The sequence below is a fragment of the Limulus polyphemus genome, unplaced genomic scaffold (assembly GCF_000517525.1).
Source record: "Limulus polyphemus unplaced genomic scaffold, Limulus_polyphemus-2.1.2 Scaffold658, whole genome shotgun sequence".
Lineage (NCBI taxonomy): Eukaryota > Metazoa > Arthropoda > Merostomata > Xiphosura > Limulidae > Limulus > Limulus polyphemus.
This window is the reverse complement of record NW_013666268.1, coordinates 280,873-296,865: the sequence shown is the minus strand read 5'-3', so window position 1 is coordinate 296,865 and position 15,993 is coordinate 280,873. Positions and strand designations below refer to the sequence as shown.

Genomic DNA, 15,993 nt, shown 5'->3' with positions numbered 1-15,993 from the left:
CAATGAATAGTGGGATTGACTATCACATTATAATTCTCCCATGGCTGAAAGGGCGAGCATATTTGGTGTGACGGGGATTCGAACCCGCGACCCGCAGATTGCGAGTCGAGCGCCCTAACCACCTGGCCAGGCTTTATAGAATAAGTATTGTAAAGATTAGTAGCTTTATAAGAACAAGTTAAATAAGGAAGAACAAATACAAATTTACAAAAATATGAAGTTGATTATGCTCACTAGTTTTGACTTATGACATGGTATGTCCAAACTAGTCAGGGTAATAAACTTCATGATTTTTTAAATTTGTGTTTGTTCTTCATTACTTAATTTGTGCTTATAAAGCTATTAAACTTTACAACATTTGTAGATAGCACAAAATACTACATAACTTGATTATAGAATAAGTAGTCACTTTACTGTATGTCAAATACCATCACAAAGTTGGGATAGTTTATTATTACCTCAAAATAACAAAATTTAGAACTGACGAGAAAAAAAAGGAATTTTAAGTGGTCTTAAAGGTAAGGAAGAACTAATTACAAATACAAGAGTCCCAGCCACTTTAATTTTGTTATATGAAACGGATTTTTTGTGTATAAATGGCCTTCTAGAATTAATATTGCTCAAATTAAAAAAAATCACAAATTATGAACTTTTTGGTAGCCATGGAACATGTCTCCCACCCCTTTCAAAAACTGATAATAAAAAGAGTTAAATAATCATAATTGCAAAATGTTAGATTTCCTTATTTTTGGTGGCAAATATTTATGTATAATTAAACCAATTTGTATGTAAATTTATTAATAAACTATTGCAGATAATTAAACCCCAAAGAATATATGTCAAGAAATTATTTTAAGTTTGAGTAAGATATAAATTAATTCTAGGGCATTAGTTTTTAAGAAGTACGTACAACTATGAATTTCCAAATGTCAGAACTAGGGATAACATTCTGCTAATATGTATGTGGAAAGAATAATGCTTCCAAATGTGGAGGGAAAAGAAATTTTTGTGTTTCTAATCATGAAGGGTAAAACTATATATATCTTTGCTTTCAAATGTAGGGATAAATAAAACTGTTTTCTTTTGCTTTTAAAAATGGAAACCATTGCTAACTTTTTAAATCTAAATGCAAAAGCCAGAAGTTTGTTTCCAAATCTGAGAACCACAGATGTCTTTTACAATTTCAACTGTAAAAGCGAGAACTAACATTCTACGTTTAAATATAATTTCAAACTTCTCCAAAATGTTGGTAGAACTACTTTTATGCTCCTAAATGTTATTAGGCTACAGATAATTTTCTCATTATTAATGTTTTCAAAATTATCACAGTGAATAACATGCAATAAATTGTTTTTTGATGAAATAGTTTATTACAATAATCACATAACTTAATTCTGTAATTGTGCCCATAGGTGGCAGTCACATGTTCTCATTTTTCCAATCAATCTATAAGTTTTTTTTGTAACCTAATTCATGATCCAATTTACAAAATGTAATTTGGGGAGCAGCAGCTGAAACCATGTTTATAAGGAAAACATATAAGTCATTAAAATCTTACTGATTCTGAAAAGGTCACAATACTACAAAGCAAACTTTAGATCCATTCCATTAGTGTTTAATAATCTAAAAGGTTCAGAATCACTTGTTTCTAAATTTCTTTATTCAAAACAAAATAATATTTCTCAATAAGCCTTTTTATACTCACGCAAATGTATTATTTAGATTTTTTTTTAATATAATGGTTTGAACTCAAACTACTGTTTGTACATGTTTTCTTTATAAGCAGATGGTGTTAATCCATTCTTCAAGAACCATAAGACACTTAACTTCAATATGTATGTGTTAATGATCTATTTACATCATAAATTAACTGAAAGAAAGTGAGCAAGTTCCATAGTGCCAAGGTGTCTGGAGCTAGAAAAACCATAGAGAAATTAAAAATGTAATAAAATAATAACATTATAAAAATCTAACAAAACAAATGTGACATGACTAATTAAATAAGGAATATGCCTAATCAAGTTTTAGAGTAAAGATGAAGTAAATAAAGAACAAAGAAAACAAAACGTCTTTAACTTTCAACCATACACCTTCCTAAAAGAAAACTAAATATGCAAATGAGATAGAGAGTGTGTGTGTGCTGATAAATAAAAGAAACTTGCAACATCACACAGTATAATTAATACTTTGTTTCTTTTTAATTTGTGTTTTTATCATAAGATATTTAAGAAATCTAAGCTATAAATACACCACCAATTTGTACTTTTCACACTGGAGCAAATTAGGAGAAAAAAATTTAAACTTTTTTTTACCTGCTATGAACCAAGCAAAAAGGAAACAGTTTAAAATAGTATCTTGTGGATTCTGCTTAAGTTGGTCTTCTTCCTCAGTCCTCCTACACCTTGACCAAAAATTTAATGCATTCTTCAAAACACCAAATACTCCAGCTACAATGAGGTATATTGGAATTTTGGTTTCTGCTGGACAAGCATTAATGTAAGAAGAGCCTAAAAATATAGAACACTCACAAATGTAACAGTTGAAATAAAAATTTATTTATCTTTTAATAGGATAGCAGATACTTTATTGAATCAACATACGAGTATCGTAATGTCGATTGACATAAAATGAAATTTTAGACAAATAGCAGAACAAATATTACCATTACAACTGATTGCTATTTAGTTCAGCATTATTATTTTAAACATTAAATGACGGGGTGTTATCAATCAAATTAATTTCAATTACAATTCCACATAAAACAACAACAATGCATATTTAATATCTATAAAAAAATGTCAGTTTTCAAGGGTTGTCAATTAGGATATTTTCAACAGGTTATCCCTAATCAAGAAGGTTTACAATGAACTCCAAGAAAACTAACAACTGTTTTGTAATTAAGTGATATATAAACAGTATAGGATTCAAGTGTAATAAATCATAAATAATAATAAAATCTAAAGTTACACTTACTAAGTTTAAATTTTAATAGACATAGCTGGAAATTCCTCATGCAAAGTTAATTTCTCAGGAATGCAGGTATGTAATATTTCAATCCCTGATTTATCTTTTTTTTATATCAGTTTGTTTTCTTTGTTTTATCAGTTTATGACAATTTTTCTAAGAACAACCTTAATAGTGTGGATGTGCGTATAAACTATAACAGATATCAAGAGGTCATCAGTGATTCATATTACAATCAAGTTAAACCACAGTGCTCCAAAATGAAGATGTATAGAAATATCAGCATCATAAAAGGTGTTTTGTTTATACAAGGAAGTAAGTCCAAGTTCAAGCCTTGACAACACGTGAAGATATTAACATAACATGTCATTTGATTATAGAACTTGTATAATTATAATGACTTATGAAATAATAGACTGCTTAATTTGTACATAAAGTTGCTGTTTGTTTACCAGTTGCATGGATGCCTGGTGGATATATAAGACCATTTAGTGCAAGAGTTATTATTTAGTTCATTTAGTGACCTAATATTTAATGATTATTTAGTTTTTATAACAAGAGTGTTGAAGGTTGATTGTTTTAAAATTAATAGTTATGACAAGTTTTGTTACATAGCTTTGTATGAGTCATGTGTTGTGTATACAGTTTAATAGTTGTACTAGGCTTTAGTATTATTGTTGATTCATCTTACTCGAAGCTTCCAAGTTTCTCTAGTTATGTGTAATATTGTTGCTACTAGAGTACTAGATTTTTCAGTCACATGTTATAAATACATAAAGTTTTGAGTAGGAAAAATCAATCTGGAATAACCAAATGATGAGAAAGTCAACAAATCTGGAAGGAATGTAAATGGAACCTGCTGGACTAATTCTGACTGAGAAAATCCACTGCCAGGGTCTGAGGATGATGAATTGGAGACCACAAAAAGAGCTAATTTGGCAGTGGAGTAAAGTGGCAAAAAGTATCCAAATGAGGAGCACCCCACAGAATGCATAGCCACTTGAAAACCTCAGGGTTTAGAAACCACTCCATGGGATAAACCTGGTCGGGACTTGAAAAACGATGCACCACAAGGTGAAAAGCACCTAGAACATAACACACAAGGAGATTTATCTGCAGTGTATGGGCCCAATAAAGGAGGTCCAATGTCTGACCATAAAGAGAACAGGAAAGGCTGCCCCCATAGTGATTGAAATAGGTAAGAATGGTGGAAGTGAACTAAAGCATGTTTTACTCAACTAATCTCCAAGATGATGAAATGGTAAGAAATTATGATTCGAGATCATTGCCTAGCATCCTCTTGCTGATGAACAACACTCCCCAACCTTGAAGAGAAGCATCTGTGACTTGCTGCAAATATAGACGAGGTGCAGGAAGTGGTACTCCCTTCACTGTGCTGTCCTTGTTCAATCACCAATGCAGATAGACAGTAAGGGAAGGAGAAAGTGTAACTGGGGAGTCCACGGGATCCCGAGCAGGATTCCATGGGCTGTGAAGACACTGAAGAGAACCTACAAGAATAAGGGCTTCCTTAGAAGCCTAAGTCTTCAAAAGCAATAGAACATTTTGTGCAGAAACTTAGGAAGCATGAAATGCCCAGAGAACTGAAAACACTAACGAACAGATAAAAATGGAGAAGGATGAGCCTGAATGAGGGGGATGTGGAAAAATACATCCAAATGGATAAGATAGTGAGTAGGTAAAAGGAAATGTCATCATTCTTATAACCCAACCTACACAAGATGCTACAACACAACCCTAGAGCATGCAGAAGTTGGGGAAATGCCATGTTCACACTATAAAATACATACAATGCCGAAGCAAGCCCAAAAGACCAGGTGCAAAACTGATACACAACCCTGTAGTGGACAAACTGAAGAAAGCATCTGGACTGATGAGAAATATAAATATGGAGATAGGCATTTGAGATGTCGACCTTGGTCATCCACAGTCCTGGAGAAAAAAAACCATTGAGTGTGATAAAGGACTCCATGGGAAATTGGGAAATAACCACTACAGTGGAACAAAATCAGCCAAAATGTCCCCATTGGACCAGAAACCACCTGAAAGTCACTGGAACTGCTGAAACAATGAACCTGATTTCAAGACACAAAGTGAAATTTTGATTGTCTATTGGTATGAACAGGAGGTTGCAGGATGAGAAACAGTTATGAGAGAGATCGTGGTATCAGAATGAGAAAAACGAGGAACCAAAGACTAAATGATCAAATGTGGACTCACAGAATCCACACGATTCCAATGATTCTGGAAAATCTCCAAAAATAGTCATCCGGAAGTCAAGAAGATAAAGGGAAGATAGAAAAACCTGTGAAAAGACAGCATCCTTCCCAATACGATCTCAACAGCAACAAAAACACATGTGAAAGAATAGGGCTGAAGAGGGCAATAGCACCAAGGAGGAGGAAGGGGGGGAAAGTGTATCCCCTCAAAAAACCCTCAGGGGATTGGTGGAGTGCCTCACAAAAAAGCTGTAAGAGTAAGACAAAGGTGGGAAAATGGATGTGGGAGAAATGGATAGCATTATCAGGAACAGCCCCCAATACTGGCAAATTGACTTCCACAGTTGTAAGTCAAGAAATAGTCAATCAGCTTGTTGACGCTTAAAGCATAAAGATCAGAAGTTCATATAGGACAAATCATGCTAAAACCAGTCCTCAACTGAAAAACAAAATGCTCAGCATGAATCTGGATGTCAGGGGAAGGAGGGAAAGCAAGGGACCTTAATGAAGGGTGTCATGTAAAAAAAGGAGGAATAGTATCATATGAAAACAGCAAAAATGGAACACACCAGAGAAACCATATCCAAAAAGGCAGAGAAAGGTCTAGTAGGTCTCGTGGATATGCATTGGAAGGCACAACATATTAAGGAGTAGGAAAAACAAAACAAAAAGGAAAACCTACTCGCCATGAACAGGTTCAGACAAAGCAAGAAGAACCCGAACATGGTGGGGAGAAAAATTACATCATATATAACAATCAATCTCCCAATGAATGAAAACCAAAAAATCCTCAGTCAAGAACCCCAGACCTGAAGCCAGTAATGGTACATAAAGTAGCGGTAATAATATTAGAAGTTGTAAAAACACAAACTTCGGAATTCATCTTAAACCATTGAATATGAGAAAGAAAAAAAAGTTAATAAATAAAAAGTTGGTTAATGTGGCAAATTACTACAGAGAAAACTAACTGTAGCAAATGAATAAATCAAGTAAATCACTACTTTGCAAAAAAATGAAATGAACACATAAAAAGAGCACAATTGGAAAATGTCTGCACTTAATCACTGCCTAATAAGAAGTGATAGTTCTGTAGCATTGATTAGAGGTAGTCACATGTGTCACAATGGTTGTTATATAATGACTGAACCATGTTGATCATGGGATATGTGGGAGTTCAAGACTTGTGGCATGTAAAAACATTTTTGCACATAGAAGGAAGCACTGAACGAGAATAGCTATACATGTGAGCAGAGGTGATGTACCATATCGGAAATGAGATTGTATTATAAACAAATATGAATGCTTTTTGTAATATTTACTCAAAGTAAAGAAATCGGTAATACATTTTTATCTTCATGTGACTTAAACATCATTATAATGATAAAAAGACAAGTTATATGACAATCACACTTTTGACAAATGTTTCCCAATGAAGTTATTGAAATATAATATGCTTACCAATGATAATCATTGAGAAAGGAATAACAACAGTTATTCCAATAACCACTGTGCATCCAACTACAAAGAAATGGTTAAAAAACATGTCATTATAATCTGCAATAGACAGACAGAATAGCACATTGAAATGTTAAGAGTTGTGCAAGGTGACTTCAAAGAAGTCTATTAATACAGAAGACCAAAAGTGCAAGTGTGAAAATATAAATTTGTAAACTGTTAAGTATACAACTGTTAATACTCTTCTTGAAATTATGATTTATCCATTCAACTTTCATATCTATAAAAATTCTTTACAGATAATGAGTTGTTTTATAAATTTAGATTATATATGCTTCCACTTAAGTCCAAAGCATAAAGTATGCAACATTCATGCAGTTCATTTACCTAGTTAAAATAAAAGTCTTCAATTCTGACACATTTGTCATGGTAACAAGAGTTTGCTTTAGCAGCCTTAATTTCTGAAAACCTGCATATCTACAAAAGACATTCAGTCATTTGGATTCTTCTGTTGGTACTATGCAAGTCTTAATCATTTTATATCTACTACACAATAGCTTTATGTCAGAGCTACAATATTATTCTAATGTTTGTTATGGCTTTTTATGAATGATAAAACTTGCATAATAAGTTACACATTACTCAGGAAATGGCTAATTAAATTAAACAATATGGGCTATAGGAAATGTTAAGATAGTATAGGCTAATACTTAAATTCTGGAGTATAATATATTTAGATTAAAAAATAATTGAAATATAAAAGTGTGTACTGTGTACAATAAATCATTTTCCCTTATCAAAAATATTCTCTTCACAGGATTGTGATATAAATAATAATTAAATCTTATGAGCCTAAATAAGTTACTCAATATGTAATTACATTTCCAAGTTTCCATATTTTTAATATAGAAATAAAGATAAATGTTAATTTCTACTTGTACATTCAATACTATCATTCAATAACATCAATTTAAAATGCTTTGTTCTGAGTCTGACTTATCAGCTGGATAAATAAGGTAACAAGTTCATCATGCTAATCAACTATACACCTGTAAAATTGATATGACACAAATGCTAATGTCATGTTACACAATAAATGTGACCAAAACTTATCAAGTTTTAATGTAGATGTGCAAAGTTTTCTTTATGTACTAGCATCAGGTTAATAGGTATGAGAAATGAGCTATACCAAAATGAAATTCTACTAGCTCTACAATTTTTTTAAGTATAATGACTAAACTAATATACATTGAAAATATATATACATATCTATATTCAAAACTAAAAATTATTTGATCTACTACAGCATGTGTGATGTAAATGTAAAATAAATAAACAGTTTAACCAGTCTACATGTGACAGTCTGGTATTCCTGACATACTTAAGTTATATTCAGAATATAAAGTTTAAAATCCATGAACAAGTTTTCCAGTCTACTTATACATATACATAGAAGTTGAAACAACTACAAGGTGGTCCAACATTTGAAACTTCATTCTTTTCTGTCACACCTACGAAAAAGACTGCACAAGTCTAATTAATTCTACTCAAATACAGCTGTTTCATCTCCGATAAAACATTGCATTCAAAGTAAATATTTCACAACTTAAAGAAAAAAATAACAACAGTTGTAATTTTTGTAAATTTGAATAATTAAATGTAGAGGAGGATTTTCAACACATGCAGATATTATGCAAACAGAACAGCATTAGCACTGGGATATTACACTACAGAACAAACTCAAAATTTAGTAGTGTTAGGCTAGTGGAATTTTACTGCCTTCTGGTATTAAAATATAAGAGAAAAAATTAAATATCTAACATATAAATAAATTAAATACTTTTTCATAAGTGAAAGGTTGTTTTTTTATCATTTAGACTTTTTCTTCGTGTTTCCTCAAATTTAGACTCAAAACAACCAAGAGATAATACAAAGTTTATCTTTTTAGGTGCATAAAGTGTGTAAAAGTCTTACGTGTTCCTAATATGAGCACTATAACCTTCCTAATAAAGTCCACAACTCCACTTGAGTTCTTCCTTGCTTCTCGAACTTGACCAAACAAAGATTGATAGGTGGGTGGAGGAGCTACAAATTGTGAAGTTAGAATTACTTAGTAGTGACATAAATTAACACAGTTTAACTGTCTACATTTTCTAGAGTTTGAACTGGGCTAAATATATCAAAATTAAGTTTTCTTTTTTTTTAAATTCCTATAAATGTTTTGTACAATTTCTTCATAAACAAAAATTTTAAGATTTTAGCTTCTCCTTAGGAAGATCTTGATCATGGAAAAAATTATTCAAGAGTTACATATAATGCATCATGAAATTAAAACATACATTCTACATGCAAGTGTATCAACACATTTGCTATAGTTTCATAATAATACACTTGAAACATATAAACATTTAATTATAGCATAAAAATAAGTGCCCATCAACAAAGACAAACTTTTTCAGACACAGACATAATAGTATACATTGCAGGATAAATGATTTTTTTTTTCATCAGTCTCATCTGTTCTTTTGATTACTTGTGACAAGTAATCTGACAACAACCAAAAGTTGTCTCCTAAAAATAAAAAATTATATATATAAAGGTTGTGAACTATAATGCAACTTGTCATTAGAATAGATTTTATAAGATCATAGATGAATGAATATAATGCCTATATGTCAATTACATTAAATTTTGTAGAAAGTTACTGAGTTATTAATTAAATTTTGATATGCTTGTTTTCTTTAAGTCTTCATAATATATCACACCCATTCTAATGAAGCTGCCACATATAAATATTCATTTTTGTAATTAAGTTTTAAATACTACAATATTTAATCAAATTATTCATTTATCTGTACAAACTGTTCTTTTTTAAATAATATTACATTTAATGAATCTTCGAGTCAATCAAGTTGTTTAATTTTTAGTAACAAAGTAGGTACCACATGAAATGTGGAAATCCAGAAAAGTTTGAATACAATATAGAGATCAGTAGGACTTGGTCTGAGGAATATTTTGCTGTGGCTTTTTCTATGGATATAGTGTTGTTTTTCTCTCTCCAAAATCAACTACTTTCACCACTTTGGCTGTGGCTGTCCACTTCTTTATAATTCTGTGAAAATACCTGGTCTATAGATGCATACTTCCCTTTGGCCATTTGGCATTTTTTATTAGCACCAATGGAAATCCTTCCATGGCTTCTTTCACAGCTTGTTTTCTCTACAACTGACATTCCAACGTAATCACATCCACATCTGCTTTACTGATAACATATCAAGCATTTTACTATCTGACACTTCCAAGTATGCTTTGAATCAGATGCTTCTGACATAATTCCTCTGAGACATATGCAATCTTGATAAAAAATCTGTTGGTTGTCCTAAAAGCTCATGGTGATTACTGGCTTCATGAGAACCTCTACAGATAACCTCAGGCAAAATTGAACAGAATTTGTCTTCATGTACCAAAAATAAAATTCAATATATCTTTTTCAGTTCTTTACAGTTTTTGAGTTGATGAACACTGTTGGATTCCTCACATGATAAAGCATATTCCATAAAATATACAAGAGAGCTGAGGAGATATCAAATGTGTGCTTTCTGGAGGTGTAATACTGTATGTGGACTTATCTGATTGATTCAGAGATTCATGTTAAAAACAAATATTCAAGAAGTTAATTTGAAAGATAATATTTTATTTTGAAAACTAACTATACTTGAATGGTGCTTAAAACTAAACAAATGGATTGTTGATTAAAGACATCTACCTGTATTAACTTCACAATTATAAAAGTATCACATACTAATACTATTTGGTATATTTTTGTTTTCTCTCTCAACACACAGTTTTTCACACAACTTCAAAACTTGGATATTTAAACATAAATCACTGCACAGCATATTATGAGGGCTTTTATGTTTTCTTCAGCAATAATTAAGCAACAAAAAAATCATTTAAAGCTTCATTAATTTTTAAATTCACTTCTGGAATAGACCATTTCTGAGAATGGTATAATTTGTCAATAAACCTGGTGAAATAAAAACATTGAAAATACAAATAATATGAACTAATTTACACACTTGTAGTAATGTTTGATCTTTGTTTATATTTGCTTAGCATAGGCTTACAAGTGTACTTTCAGAAACAGATCTAATACTAAGGAGTGAAATAAAATAAAAAGATGGATCAAATGTGTAAAATGATTTTCTTTCTCCCTTAGAATTAATGAGAGAAAACATTAAGAAATTTTGAAAAAATCACTGCTAGACTTTCAGAGTTTAGCATTATAAAAGAGTATCTAGGTAAGAGAAAGAAATGCATCAAAACCACCATTAAAATGACTTAAATTCATCACTTCAAATAGAGTTTGATTTATTTTTGGTACAGTTAATCCTAGGATTACTGAGAAGAGATAATATTCTTTGAAACTAGTTTAATTTTGGAAAAATAGTGAAGAAAAACATTAAAATGTTTTGGAGAGCATTCTCTACATTTGAAAAGATTACTAAGGAATAAACTGGTAGCAGTACTTGCTACTAAACATTTAAAACCTACCAGCTTCAGAGTTTCTGGTTATGAGAAGAAAAAAAACTCGTTAGAATCACTATAAACATTGTTTAAGTTCATAATTCCAAATTGGACTTAATTAAAATGTACAAAGATCCAAGTAAAAACTAAGAAAGTATAATAATTGTTACAACAAAAGTGTCTTACCATTAGGGTTAACAACATCATCATAGGAGGGTGGTGGGCCTGACCCTCTTCCTTGATGTATAGGCACTGTTCCTGGTATTTGTGAATAAGGTGGTGGTGAGGCATTATTACTGTTTGATTCATCTATCTGGAATAGTAGGAGAAATCAGCTTACAAACAGTAGTATTTTTTAATGGTAACTTTGATAAGATAGAGATTTATAATGTAATTTTTTAGTATCATCATCATCCATTTTTTTAACAACATGACACTGATATTCTGTTTTAACATCTTCCACAAGAGCCAGTCCTGCATATTTTAGTACGGAGCATAGGATGGTCAACAAAGAAGTCATTTTGGAAACCGGTAATTTAGGGTTATTTCAAAATATTTTGATGAATGAAGCTTTCCACAACTTCATAAAAACAACTTCATATATATATTAATGAAAACATGACATGATGAAATATATATGTACTATAGTGATACCATACTGAACATTATACCATCCCTCTTATATTTAATCTTAATTGCAGAAATGGCATTTTTAATATGAGAATCACTAGGGATATCATCTTGTAATGCATTGTGCCTTTGCTTCAACACTGCATTTTTGGGCTTTACTGTGCCATTAGTTTTACACAATATTGAAACTAATGTTTTCTTATATATGATTCCAATCACCCTTCTTGAGGATAATGATACTATTCTGCCCATTGTTTTATGTTTCACTGTCAATGCAGTAATTAATCTCTGATGCAGTTCATATGTCATATCGATTGGGATATCTTAGAATAAGTGCTTCCCTCATCTGATGGTTTAGGTTAATTGTTACACTTAAACTGTCACAATTACAATCAAATCTGAAACATTCCAAGTGTGTTTCATTGCTACATTGTTTTACTTTACATTTTCATGTTAACTTCTCCATGTTGGCTCACATGGTCTTGGGTCAGGTCAAGGGTTTGGTCCAGTGATCTAAATCTTGAAAATAGTGCCAAATATTTATTTTTGTCTAATCAAAAAAAACCCAAACCTCTCTGGAATGACTCATGTTTTTAAATCTACATCAAGATACCAGGTTGGCTCATGTGGCATGTGTTAGTTTACTAAAAAGTTATTTTATAAATGATTCATGAAAAATTCATAAAAGTCCAAAATGCTGTTTAACATAAAAAAAAAATCTAATACAAAGGTACAGCTACATTTATGTTAATTTTGGTATTTATATCCATCTGAATAATAATTAAAGCCTCCTCCAGATCGTACGTACTGGTATCCAAGATGAAATAGAATACTGGAGCTTTAGAAACAAACCTAAATCACTAATAACAAAACTGGCTTATAGTATTTTGGCACTTGTGTATAAAGTTAAAATCATAAATAATATTCAACGTTAAACTGGTACACAGTTAAAAACATTTTAATTAGGCCTATCTATGGTCTTCAAAAAGTTGACGACTCTACATGTGAGGTGGATATGGGAAACCTGAAGCTGTGAAAATGTGACTGAAGTATTGGGATCCAAACCTTACAGAGGTAGAAGAGAATCCTACTGCTGTGAGTACAAAAAAAAAGGAAACTCAGACCAATGATAAACGAAAGCATGGGCTTCCATATTACGTGAGGATTGAGGCATACTGGCCTCAGAATGTAATTGGTCCACAAAGCTATTGGCATGAACCCCAATATCTGGTGAGGGGAGGAGGGGAGAACAAATTATTCAACCAAAGATGTCTCACTTAAAATAGAAAGAGAGGAATCAAGGAAAATGGGAAACAAGGACAAAACATAAAGCTGGTGGATCAACTCCAAGAAAGGAGGAGGCCTGGGTGCACCCACTGGAGCTAAACATGACTGTGTGGTATAGGATGGGAGAGGAAACAGGCTGTCAAAATCATTGTCCTCTTGTTAAGGTACCCCTGAACAAGGCATGACAGGATGATCTTCAGGCAACTCTGAAACCTGCATGAAAGTATCTAACTCCCAGTGAGCCAAGGCTGTAATGTCTTCTGCCGATAACTGTGGAACCAAAGCCAATGTAGACTAGGTAAAGGTAACTGCTGGAGGACCAGTGGTGGTAGTAATAGTAACATTATACTCTGAATTCATGATAACTATGAGTGGAAATAATAAAAACTTCACAAAGGGAGCTAAAAAAAAAAGATTAAAGACATGTAAAGTTGGAGGACTGAAGTGTAACAAAAAATAAGAAAAAGAGTTGTATAAAAAAACAAGTAACTGATTGAAATTCCATGAGTAAGCTCAAGTGAAAAACACATCTAAACATCATGAGTGCCAACTGAGAAGTGAAGTTGAGTTAAGCTGCATAGAGGGAGTTAGCTATGCTAGGACTTGAGTCACATACCTATTGGTGGAGGGCTGTCGCATGCTCATTTTCATGCTATTATGCAGCTGCCTCATGTGAAAACATGTGAGAGTAGGTGGAAGTATCAAGGCTAGTGGCGAGTGAAAATTTGCACATGTAGCAGGCAGTAGAAGTCAAGAAAAGCTGTTATGTGAGAAGAGGTACAATATCGTATAGGAAGTAAGCACATGATAATGAAATATTTGGATCACATTTAATATGGATGGAAGCCCACTCAATAACATTGTACAATGGCATATAAATCACTGAAGCCATAGAGGCATTCTTTGTTGCTTGTATTAAAGCTAGTACAATTTTTGCCTGTTTTTTTTAGGATATGACCCATTATGCCATGCCTTGAGGCACCATTTTACCCTGGAGTATTCTGTGAATTCATATAAGGTACATCCTGGAACATGTCATAATATTTCCAGGGCACCTGGCTGGGGCATTTGGGAAATAATAAACCCCAAATCCATAGAATTCAGGAGAAAATCATCTGTAATAGAAATGTAAAATAGATGACTCACCTACACCTCTATCGACAAAATCTTAAAACCAAAACAAATTAAGGACTGGCTGGGTCTGAGGGGTTTCATTCATCTAAAGGAATGTAAAACAAAAAAAAATTACCCAAATAAAAATAAAAACACACCTAACACTCCTTGGCACTAAAACCCACGAATAATTGAAGGCATGGAACTATAAGAACTTATGTTTTTGTTATCACTATATATTATTACAAGGGAATAGAAGCATTCTTTCACACATAAAATAACCTTGACAGAAAACAATCAAATTCAGTCTTATTGTTTTTCATATACAATTTTATTAAAGTCAACTACAGATGGTAAAAAAGCAAATATTTGTCACAACAGTAATTGAATTTTGTTATAATTGGAAGCATTTAAATCAAATACACTGAAATTTCTCATATATGCATTGTAATGTTATACTGTGGAGAACATTAAGAGTTGCTATAATCCTGTCAGTCAATATTCCCAGATGATCTGGCAGATAAAAATTAAATAATTAATTATCAGTTCATTTTCCCCAGGCTCCAGAAATAAAATAATTAATGAAAATGGATGAAAAACTCCATAGGGTACAATATAATGGGTCATATATTTATAACATACTGATTACAAGTGAAAAGAGGTAATTACTTCTATAAAAATTACTTAGATCAAATTACTTTATATAATATTAAATTTAAACTATAGATCATGTTTTAATGCCAAGTTTATTTTTATACATTGATAATAAATTAATATAATTAAATTGTAAATGTAACTCTGTAAAATGTCAAAGTGCTCTTGTCACAACATTTGAAGAGTTACATTTAAAATTTAGTGTATAGAAATAAACTTGGCATTAAAAGAATCTATAGTTTAAATTTAATATAAGTTTTAATGTCTTACTTTTTGCAGTAAATATATAGATAAAACCTAAACTTCACTTTCTGTATTGCAGGACACTTCTTCAGACCAAATTACCCATTTCTACATTTTCTTCTACCCATGTAAACCATTGTGACTTTCCATGGAATTTCTCACTTAGACTATACATCTCCAAGCTGAACTATCCATTTGTAAAAAGTAAACTTTTTGCTTTATGGAGATACAAGTAATAAAGTAAATGCCACATTCCATGCCTTATTTTTCCAATAGCCTTTTTTTTTTAATAATTTAATTCTTCAATACGAAACTGATATAAAACGATTCCCAGTTATGATCCTAGTAGTAGTAGTAGTAGCTGGGCTTCTTTAAATTATAGAAGCTCAGCTACTAGTACTACTAATAGGATCATAACTGGGAATTGTTTTATATCAGTTTCATATTGAAGAATTAAATTATTGAAATAAATATATAGTATAAACATTTTCCAACAGTTTCCTTTCTCAATCTCAGTTTCTGAAGTAAGGATCTCAAGACGAAACACAATACTCCAAATGTGGCCTAACCAATGCAAAATATAATATCTTTAGACTTGTAATCTGTATTCATATTTTACGTAAAATGTTTCTGTAGATACAAGTTACATTTTACAAATTACATTAGAAATAGAAGTTACAACTTAAAAAATAAAATCCTATTTGCCCTACCACTAGCAACAGCTCATTACTTGGATGGCTTTAAATAACAAGTGTTATTAAAATATGTAACTAATAAATAGTAAAATCTGTTTACTGACTTTAATTATTTAAAAACTTTCATTCAAACCTGGTACGAGGTCAGATGAACTTCTTCTCCTACCGGGGTCGCCATTGTAACA

At 31.7% G+C, this 15,993-nt stretch overlaps 1 protein-coding gene across 1 annotated transcript in view; it reads right to left on the bottom strand.

Moving 5' to 3' along the window:
* The window catches only part of LOC106459765, an 18,908-nt gene extending 2,915 nt beyond the window's left edge, over positions 1-15,993 (bottom strand). The window contains exons 1-5 of the mRNA XM_013919417.2: positions 15,942-15,993; positions 11,373-11,499; positions 8,634-8,744; positions 6,663-6,722; positions 2,313-2,507 (exon numbers count right to left, since the gene is read on the bottom strand). Coding sequence (XP_013774871.2) covers positions 2,313-2,507; positions 6,663-6,722; positions 8,634-8,744; positions 11,373-11,499; positions 15,942-15,986 — 538 coding nt within the window. The 5' untranslated portion in view covers positions 15,987-15,993. The remainder of the gene's footprint in view (positions 1-2,312; positions 2,508-6,662; positions 6,723-8,633; positions 8,745-11,372; positions 11,500-15,941) is intronic.